General features: G+C 36.5%; 1 protein-coding gene across 11 annotated transcripts in view; it reads left to right on the top strand.

The window, feature by feature from the left end:
- Positions 1-10,462, top strand: part of rbm47 (RNA binding motif protein 47) — a 45,256-nt gene extending 34,794 nt beyond the window's left edge. For 6 of the 11 annotated variants that reach the window (XM_028017218.1, XM_028017219.1, XM_028017220.1 and 3 more), the window contains 5 exons: positions 274-604; positions 1,007-1,030; positions 2,165-2,374; positions 5,320-5,519; positions 6,121-10,462. In XM_028017218.1, coding sequence (XP_027873019.1) covers positions 274-604; positions 1,007-1,030; positions 2,165-2,374; positions 5,320-5,519; positions 6,121-6,372 — 1,017 coding nt within the window. In that variant the 3' untranslated portion in view covers positions 6,373-10,462. The remainder of the gene's footprint in view (positions 1-273; positions 605-1,006; positions 1,031-2,164; positions 2,375-5,319; positions 5,520-6,120) is intronic. The other 5 variants (XM_028017224.1, XM_028017226.1, XM_028017227.1 and 2 more) reach the window with 5 other exon arrangements.
- The last annotated feature ends 478 nt before the right edge of the window (positions 10,463-10,940 follow it).

The raw sequence follows: 10,940 nt of genomic DNA on the forward strand, positions 1-10,940 counted from the left end.
TAAATGCTATATTTCAGAGCTCTAAACCTTGCTAGTAGGCCCTGAATATTTTATTTGCTGAAGAAGAACAGCTATGGAGTAAATAACTGGTACACAAAAAGCCACATCAGGTGGTGAAGGGACTGGTCTTCTTTCTGGTCATTGTAATTTTGCTTTTGTATACAACAAAAACAGCGAGTGATGGTTAAAAGAAGATTTAAATTATTTTAATACCTCAACCCGACTGACATTTTATTAATAAATTAGATGCCATTGCCTTTTTTTTGTTAACAGATTTTCAGCCAGTGGAACCCCGGATGCGTGGAGCGTGTGAAGAAAATCCGTGACTATGCTTTCGTCCACTTTATGTCCCGAGATGATGCTGTGCTGGCCATGGACCACCTCAATGGCACAGAGATCGAAGGGTCCTGCATCGAAGTGACACTTGCCAAGCCGGTAGATAAAGAGCAGTACTCACGTCAGAAAGCCTCTAAAGGAGGAGCTTCTGCTACACCAGAGCCTACCCAGCAGAACTACATCTACCAGTGTGACCCCTACACGTTGGCTTACTATGGTTACCCTTACAGCACACTTATTGGACCCAACAGGGAATACTTTGTGAAAGGTTGGTTGTTTTTAATATTTTTCAACTAATATTTATTTTAAAAAATGTATTATTTTGGTGAAAGAAAGAAATATCTGTAAATATTGATGATAGCTGAAACCTTTTGGACCAGTACCCCTCCAGAGATTTCTGTTGACCTAAAAAAGCCATCAGTGTTTGTTAATGTCCACAATGACTAAAATTATGATTGAATCTTTGATCAATGTTTTGAAAAATATTTAGCTAATTGTTTGTGGCTCAAAATCGGAGGCCAGTTGTTCAAAGGCAAAAACAAAACAATTTGATGGACCAATGAATGCTAATCCCATTACCTTAAATGATTGACTGAATGTGGTCTTGGGTGGAAGCAGGAAAATCTTTTTGACTATCAACAATCATTGTGTTTTGGTTTTCTCTCCAAAGGATCCCCAATGATACAGAACAATGGTAATCCCTTATGTCCATATTCCTACTTACACCTCAAATGAACAATTAGTTTTCTTGCCATTACATCTTCTAACACCATCTTTTTTCCTCCTGTCCTGTCAACTACCATTTCATGCTGGGTTATTATAGAGTTATCACCAAAGCTCCAAACACCTCAGAGTACAATTTAACTGTTTTTCAGGAATATTGCCAAAATTCCCCCCAATGCTTCTCGACCAACTTCTGAGCAAATCCTTTGAGAAATGTATTTTGTACAAGCAGACTACAGCTACTGCGCTGGTCTTAAATAGGTTAATCAACATTTTTTGAAGTTCTGCTCAAAGGTTATAGGTTAAGGGCAGTTAATGTTTTACTTGCAGCATCTCTCTTTGAATCATCATTGGGTATTAATCTTAATTACTTGGTTCCAGAGGCAATCTCATAGTGATTTCTGCAATTTAATTAAATTTAAACTGCTGTTGGGTTGTATTGGTTATATACTTATTTTAAAGCCTCTTATCACTTACAAAATAGAGTTTGGAGGCTGTACTCAATATGTCACATTAAATTTGGTTTTAAGCTAGGGTAACTGGTAGAAAAAGTAAAGTGATGGGAAATCAACATAATAGTCTTTCCCTCAATGACTTTTTTCATCGAAACTAATGCTTCTGTCAGACAGTCACTCTGACTGCTCACTACATGTTTCACACTGGAAGATACTTGGTGGCGCACTTCCTACCATCTGTTTCCTGTGTAAATAATTGTAGGTTTAATAGTAAATTAACAACAAATATATATTTGGCAATGACTCAGGGATAAATGAAATAACATTTGCATGAACTGCTAGGACATTTTTAAGACTGAAGTGTTTTAAAATAGTCTGTTTTGGTCTTGACCCCACTCAGATTAGTTCCTAGCTTTAGCATCTAAAACCTGAAGTAAGTTTTAGCTGAAGATGCTATGAGAGTTATCAGCTGCAGGTAAAATACTAACTGCCTCCAGTTTTTAAACAATACTTTAACAAGTCTCTTACATAAAGGTCAATTTCTCAAGTGGAGCTTCTGAACCCAACGTAAAATCCTGCTGCCCAACAAAACATCTACAAATCCCAGCCCACAACCCCATCATCATATTATACTGTAACTGTATTTTAAGCAGGTTCCGTGCGAGGGCGTGGTCGTGCAGCCTCAGGTAATCGTACCCCTGGACCTCGAGGGTCTTACCTAGGGGGTTATTCTGCCGGTCGTGGCATCTACAGTCGCTACCACGAGGGCAAGACCAAGCAGCCCGAAAAGCCCTATGAACTGATACCCAGTCTGGAGCTCCCTGCCTCCGTCAACCCAGTTGGCATCAAACCAGGCACAAGTCAGTGAGACAGACATACTCATTAATGTCATCGCCCATCTCTGAGCCTTTACTAAACCTCTGTCCTGCGTGGTTTACGGAACCTTTCTTGAATCTGCATGATAGCTGTTGCTGGATGGTCATGAATATAAAGGCATAATATCAACCCATGTGAGCATGACCAGAAAGTAGCTGCTTTACTTCAGTCCTCTTTCTACCTCTAATCAAAAACGAAATGTGTTGTTTAGTGTTCAGACTGATAATAGTGCTGTGTCAAGGGAAAACAATGGGATTCATTGGTCAGCAGTTGTTTTAATCATTGAGGGAATTTAACAATGCAGACCAGTGATGCATTCATTGATTTAAAAGCAGTTAGGGATTAAAAATATATATCAGAACATATACCCCAATTTGGACATGTCACACCAAGCTTTTCAGCTTAAATGTTTTTCAATTGCCAGGCATCATCGCCATAATGTTGAGACAAAATTTTATGTTCTTTATAACCTTTTGATTAGTGTGTAATTCCCCACACAGCACTGTTATCTGTTTAGACAGGATTGTACTTACAGAATCTGCTTCCACAATATAATGCATTCACTCAGTTCCAATTTGACTTTATAATGGTTGAAATAGTTTAAATTAAAAAAAATAAAAATTAAATTGTCTTTCCCAACATGTTTCAAATTTCCAGTTTTTAATTTGTTTTCATTAAATAGTTTCAGTCAAAATGGAGCTGAAATGCAAAACTAATTCACAAATTTAAACTGTATCCCAATCAGCTAAATTATAATGCCAGTGTTTGGAAAAGTTGATCTTAAATAATAATAATCTCTGATCCAAAAGAAGAAGGACATGACAAGAAAGGTTTGAGAATTTTTCTACTTTGTTTCCTGCCAGTAAGAAGAAGGAAGTGCAGCGACGGTAATGCTCGGAAGATATTCAACTCATAAAGGAAACATCAATCAGGGCAGATAAATCTCAGCACAGAAAACTCAATAGCTCTGTTGGTGCACATTGCAAAAAAAAAAATGTAGTTACATAATAAGGTAATTAACTATGTTTTGCTTATTCAGTCCTGACAGAGAGTCCAACCAGCTTTCCAGTAACTAATTGGGAATTTGTCATACCTTCAGATATCATCAGTTTTGAAAGAAGGAAGAGCTGAAGACAGCATTATGCTAGTAAAGTAGTATCAACAATAGGATTGTAGTTAATTTTCAGATTAAGACACAGGGATTTTCACATGTGAGTTCTGTTCAAAGAATATAAAACCTTTTGAAAATTTTCAGCTTAATTATATGTTGTTTATTTGGCTGCAGAATAATGAGAATACATCTCAACACGACTAATTGGACCAAATGCATACAACTGAAAATAAATATTCAGATACATTGTAGAAAAGCATTCAACCTTCCTCATTTGTTGATGTCATACTAGATCTTTTGTTCTCTATGTTAGGCAAATTAAGATGACCGTTTTTTTCCCCTATTTACTAAATCCTGAAATTATAGAAGAGATTTTAGAGAGGTTGCTTGGTCCTTTCATCAAAGTGAGAAGTTGTCATACATTAGGATTAGCATGCCTTTAAACAAGCTAGCAAATCCCAGAGGATGATTAAATGTTTCCTAAGCTTCACAATATTTGAGGTAATTGGAGGCACTCCTGACATCATGGTGAAATCAAAAGAAATCAGCTTATAGACCTGAACAAGTCTGGGTCGAATTTCCCAGTGCCTAAGGGTTCTATGTTCATCTGCTCAAACAATTGTATGCAAACACAGTGGGAATGTCCACCCATTGTGCCATTCTACGTTTAAGAGATGAATATACAAATGTTTTTTTCTTGCAAACCTGAGAATACCATCCATACTGTAAAGTGTATGGGCAACAGCATAATGTTGTGTGGGTGTTTTGTTGCAGGAGGGAGTAGTGAACTTCATCATGAAAGGACATGATACGGAAATATTGAAACAACATCTCAAAATGATAACCAGAAAGTTAACATTTGGACACAACTGGACAATAACCTTAAGCAAACCAAATTAGTTACAGTATCTGAAGGACAATAAAGTCAATATTTTGAAACCCTATGTCTCTAGAACGTTAATGGGAAGAGCAGAAAAGGTGAATGAACAAACTGAACCTCAGTCACATTAGTTCCATCCACAAACACCTAAGTAAATAATATAATAAATAATAAAATAATAATAAAATATGTAAAAAAACATAAAACAAGAACTCCTGTTCGTCAACATGCTGCATTACCTATGAATGTTGATAATTATACATTTTAGAGTGGTGTACCAAATTTGCTATGGCTCATTTTTTGGTGAAGAGTGAGCAAAAGTGAAACAAATTCATAGAGTGTTTTGTTTTTGGTAAATCATATTATTTTTAGATGGCACAAGAAAAAATTTTGATAAAAAAAAAAAATCAAGGTCAACATGCAAACACTGGTATTATCTTTCTACTTTCTAATGCTAAGTTGTTTTGTCAACATCGTCATTATACTTGACATACTGGTCATTGCTTTAAAATCGTGTATTTATTTGTTCAACATTTGGTCAATTTTCTGAAGTAGACATAACTGACCAAGATCGAGGAGTTTGGGTTTCTGTATATGTTGAATCACAGGATCAGCACCATATTTAAAACTCTTTTGTGCATTTAAAACAATGACTGATGTTGTATTTGCATTGTGGTTTAAAGATGTGTGCATGTGAAGGAGGGTATTCGTTCAACTTTTCCGTAGTTGAAAAGCAACATAATCTGAATCACACTCCAATTGCTGTTTTTGTGACTTCTTTTTCCCTCTTGTTTCAATCATCTCCTTCTCTTCTTTTGAAGCCTGTTAAACTAAGCATGATTGGATGCATGTTTGAGCATGGCTGGTTGTATGTTGTTTAATCTGTCGTGGCCTTGTCTGTTATCCAGGCTTTCATTTTTGTACCTCTCTATGCACAGTGGCATTGCCGACTCTAGGTGGACAGTACCAAGTGTTCAGCGCTCCTCCTGCAGCCAAAGTGATGGAGGAGGGGAAAGTGCACTCAGTGGAGCACCTCATGAACCCTCTGACCATGCAGCACCCTGAACACAGTGCTGCCACTGCTGCTGCTGCCGCCGCCACTGTCTTACCTTCAGTGTCCACACCTCCACCGTTCCAGGTGTGTCTTATAATGTCATACACAAAAGTATCCATATAAATGTTTACTTGTTTTGCCTCATTACAAGCAAAACCTTAGGAGTATTTTATTGGACTTTTATGTGACGGGTCAATACTAAGTAGTGCATAATCGTGAGACTAAAGGAAAGTGACAGATGGTTTCATTTATTTACATTTTTTATAAATAATATACCAACTTTGCACATCTGGACACTGAAATTTTTTATTCTACTTTACAACATAGTAAAGTAGAATGCAAGAATGCCATTGCACAGAGGATTGTGCACAAATACAAATACACTATCATTTTCTTTCCACTTTTCAATTATCATTTTCAGTGGGTCTATCACATATTCACATCCCCACACATTGAAACATGCAAAAAAAAGTGAAAAAGTTATGGATGTTATTGGCAGGAACATGTATATGTTTTTTTGATGTAAAGATTTAGAATATCCCATCTTATTCAAGGTTACACAAAGGTTGCAAAATCCAAGTCAAAGCAGCTTTTTATCGGATGTGTACCGGTACTCTTAAAATCTAGGTTAATTTTTCTTTATTCCTATCTAAATCCAGTTTACCTGTCCTTCCTCCTTACCTAGGGCCGTCCAATCACTCCCGTCTACGCCATGGCCCACAACGTCCAACGCATCCCAGCCGCTGCCAGCCTGTATGGAGCTGGGTACGTCCCTATCGCTAACTATGCCGCAAACACAGCCGCTCTGGCTGCCCTGCAGAAAAACGCCGCCATGGCAGCCACGGCATATGGAGGTTATGCTGGCTACGCCATGCCCCAAGCCTTCCCCGCCGCGGCCTTCCCACTGCCCATCCATGACATCTACCAGTCGTACTGAAACAGGGGCTCAGATCGAGTCATCCAGTGACTGAATCTCAACAGCATCTGTCCACGCCACAAAAACATCTTTTGAACTTGATCTCTAATGGGATACGTAGCAAATACTAAGACTGCAAGACTGGGACAAAATTATGGCCTGGTATTTTCCATTAGTTGCTGTCATCCTCTCTATATTCCGGGGCTAGAAAGGGGAGCAGCTCTGTTAGACAGCGTCACTGTTTTATTTTCTGAATGTTGTAACACACTTCAAATGCTTCCCCTGCAACAGTAACCACAACTCCAGTAATATACATATTGTCTCTCTTTCATTGCACCATCTTGTTGCTGTTGCAGCAGGGACATTTACGGTACTTTTTAAAGTATTTATGAAGAAAAGACGCATTATTAATGCTTTATTCCTTTTGCTTTTTTTTTTATCTTGGTATTTTTTTTTTTCTCTGAAACAGATCTATACACTGTGTAATGTATGAAAACAAAGAAAGCGAAGTAAATGGAAAGAAGGAAAAGGCAACCAGGAACTACTGATAAGATGATACCACTGTCTTTGGATATATCCATGTTTGTAGTCTTTTTTTCCCATTAATATCTAGTATTCTAGCCAGTTTTGCATGCTGTAGGTGATGCTGTCCATGCTGGTTGAATGTGTATTGCTTTCCATGTGCCCAATTGGTACTTTTTGGTGTAGTTTGTTTTGTGTGTTTCAGTTGTTTTAAATGAAGGTTTTAGGTCTTTGTTTTGTTCCCTGATTCTTTTGTCCCTGGTTATGAACTTCTGAAACATGTATCTTAATGTTGATACACTATAAAAACTCCTGGGTTTAAAACAACCTAATTTCAGAGCATATCACTAACCAATCTGTGGGTCAAATGTAGATCAATCCAAACTTGCATATGTAAATGGATTCAATTGAAAGATTTTTAGCTTAACTTAGCATTAATAAAAAAGCATCAAATTTTAATAAATAAGATATAGAAAGAAAGGAAAGTGATTATGTACTGAAAGATTGTTAGTGACTAACAATTAATTTTGGATAAAAGACAAATCATGCTCATTATACAACACTATAAAATTATTATTTTGTTTCTTTCAGCAGATCTTTTATTAAACTCGAAAGTCAAAAATAATTGAATACAAACATTTAAGAAAGTAGTAACTTTAAAATTGCAAAGAAACTTAAATTAGATGTAAAACCCTGTTTCTTCAACCCATTTATATTAACTCTGTAACAAATTCTTTGGTTTAGTACTAGCTTGTGCAGACAGGTACTAGGCTAATGTTAATCTTGAGTGACTAAGCTTGTTCTTTAATGCTAACACTAGTGTTGTGGAAAATAATAACACAACCCACTGACATAAACATAATAACACAGCATTAATTTACCATCTTATCCTTTGGTATTTCATCCAGCAATGTTTGATCAGGTTGTTTCGTAGTTCAAAATGTCTCTCTCTAAACCGACAACCTCGGTCACGATTGTTGACTAAATGATTGGTTGAAAGTACCTAAACACTCTCCCAACAGCAGAAATCCAACATTTGTGGTAAAAAAAAAATTACCCTGCAGTTTTTTTTGTGTGTGTGTACCTTTTAAAGATAAGAGTCCAAAAGGCACAAAAATGAAGAGCAAACTGGAATACATCATGTGCCTTTAGATGTTCCCCATCATTAGAAACTGTATTAATAGGGGACTAAGACTGAATAGATGTTTGTTTTCCTTCATTTAAGTATATTTAATTGTTGTTATGAAATGCTTGAGTCTTGAAAGGTGAACAAATATGTTTGTTTTTCTTTAAGAACTGGGTTCCTACACTGCTTGGCCCATCTCCATTTTTGCCAACCAAATACTTAATACACTCCAATCTGATGACTTCAGAGAGGCTCTTTGCGCTTGGCTACAGTGCCTTACATCACCGTACAGTACGTGCCTTTAGAAACAAAACAGGGCTGTGAGGTTGACACCAGAAGGAACAGACTCCCATCTGTGCACGGCACCTGAGTCTTCTTCTATTTGTATTTCCAGTGAACTTTATTTTTGTTATTACTGTATCATAGTGAGATGAGTGGGTTTGAGCCTCTGGAGTCAGATGTCAGAATGACTCTGCAGTAACACTCCTGCCTCCCTCTTTATTTCTCCTCCTCCAAATCGCTCTAGACCGAGGTGCACTTAAACATATTTATAACTGGCATGGAAACGCCACCTTGAAATGAAGAGATATTAAATACAGAGCATGAACTCATGAGTGGACATGACTAGTTTGGCTGTTTGTTTTGAAGTGTGTTATTAATGTGTGAGTTTTACTTTGCCGACGAAAAAAAGAAAGTCTTTAAGATATGTTTTTTGGGGCACTTGTGAAACTTCAAACTTTGCTTGCAAGAAGTTTAAAACTGGAGCAATACCTCACTCTTAAATATGCAAGAAGGCATGCAATGTGCTGAATGTAGTGAAACCTCCAAACTACTTCAAGCAGCTGCTAATCAGGAAGTCACTGTCATTACAGTCACATAAACAGCGGTGAAAATATGTTCTGAACCTGTCAACGTTTTCCAGTAGTTAGCGCCAAGTCTATGGTGATCACAACCCAAGTAGTCAACACAAACAAAGGACATGATTTCAAATTTAGTGTGGAAGCCAGAGTGGGAACTCAGGGAATAAGTATTGAAGATGTTTACTGAATTGCCCATTTCTCAAGAGACAAGACTTGTTTTGGTAATTACAACTTCAAGATGTTGTCTACATGCTGACTTCAAATCTTTCTTTTCTTTCTTTATAGATATCCCACTGGATTAAAGTCCAGTGATTGACTTAGCCAATAAAGACTTTTTTCTCTTTCTTTGAAATCAACAGAGTTCCCAATACTAATTTGAAATAATAAGAAACAAGATTGCTTTTCAAATACTCCTAGATTTCAGATGTTTTCTTAGCTTTTTATTTGTTTTTACTTCCTTTCATTCACATGTTCAATATTTATTCCCTATAGAAACACTTTGATTTCTCTGCATACTTACATAACTTGGGTTATTAAAGTCAAAAGGTATAAAATTGTGTCAACAGGCCACTTAAGAACATTTTCTTATACTGAATACTTATTTTCTCCGCTGTATATAAAACCTTTTTTTAATGTAGACTTGTATTTTCAGTTCAGTTTTAGTTCCTGTTTTGCCATCTTTTCATTTGGAATATTCTTTTATTTTCCACATTTTTGATTACCACACACAACTCTGAAAGTTGTGGGGAAAATTGGACTGTTGATAAAATAAGTTATTTGTTCCAAGATGTTAAATGAAAAGCAACCGTGTTGTCTTGAGCTCATAATCTCACTCCAAGTTGTCCCTTTTTTTGCTCCAATTAAACTGGACTTCATGTAGAGGACTAACTGCTGTTAACTGCTTTTATGATGAAGACGGAAAGTCTGGATAAATATATATATATTTAATATATGCATTACATTTGTTATGTATGAAGTAAAAAAAAGGTATAATATATTTCTTTACTTATTTACAACTTGAGTAGGGATAAAAGTCAGAGTAACAAAAGTAGAAAAATATATTTTTTTCCTCTTTGTATTACTTTTTTTTTTTTTGCCAAAGTGAGCAATAGTTTTTTAGCTTTTAACATTTATTGTAATCTTCTAATCTGTAACCTAATGTACTTTGGTGTTATGAGTGGGAACACAAAGAACCTTCATGTTCAGCTACTTTTTAGCAGTTTCAGCAAGGATTAAAAGCTAGCTCATTGAAGTGTTACAACCCTGGCATTTTTAGCTGGTCGTGTTGCAACTCTGCATGTTAGTTTTGTCCGGAGAGTCCAACAATGATTTAGCTGCCTTTGGAATTAACAAAAAGGCAAAAAACAAAACAAACAAATAAAAAAAAAACATGCGTCAGTGAAGTGCAGTCTGGCTTAACATAGGTGTAAACTTTTAACTCCTCATAGTGTGCCTTATTGCCAAGTTGTATTTGCTAAAGCTTTGTAGACTCATTCAGACTTTTCTTTTTCTATTAAGAGGTTTGTTAAAAAGAAATAAGACCTTGTTCTTCATTGTTATATTTATAGTGAAAAACACAGTAAATAAAGTGCTTTTGAAAGGATGCAGGGTCTTTGATAATTATTTGTGATTGCATGCCATATTTTTCTATGCTTTTTTCTCACAAGGAAGATTTTTCTTTTCAGCTGCCCTGGTTTTAGATTAGACAGAATAATAGCAGCGTGGTAACTGAGTAGCTTCTGATAGCTTCAGAGGTAACCCATCTCTGACCTCATAGATCAGCAATTGCTGAGGAATGGCTGGCAGGGCAGAAAAAAGTCTTTCATAAATTCTGGTGCTGCTTGTTACCTTTACTCCAGATAAATGTTCTTCACCAGTGAGGGCTTCTGGAAAGATCTGGGACTTATGATGTGGGGCAATGGCAGCGGGAGAGAGTTCAAATCTCTGCCTTGTCATCAAGTTTTAACTGACTGCTTTCTAAATATATGAAATAAATCCATCCATCTGTCCATCCATCAACATCACTTTGTCTAGCAGCACTCTCCAACTCAGGCTGGTGGATCCCCATGTATTTCCAATTC

The sequence above is a fragment of the Xiphophorus couchianus genome, chromosome 5, assembly GCF_001444195.1.
Source record: "Xiphophorus couchianus chromosome 5, X_couchianus-1.0, whole genome shotgun sequence".
NCBI classification, from domain to species: Eukaryota; Metazoa; Chordata; class Actinopteri; order Cyprinodontiformes; family Poeciliidae; genus Xiphophorus; species Xiphophorus couchianus.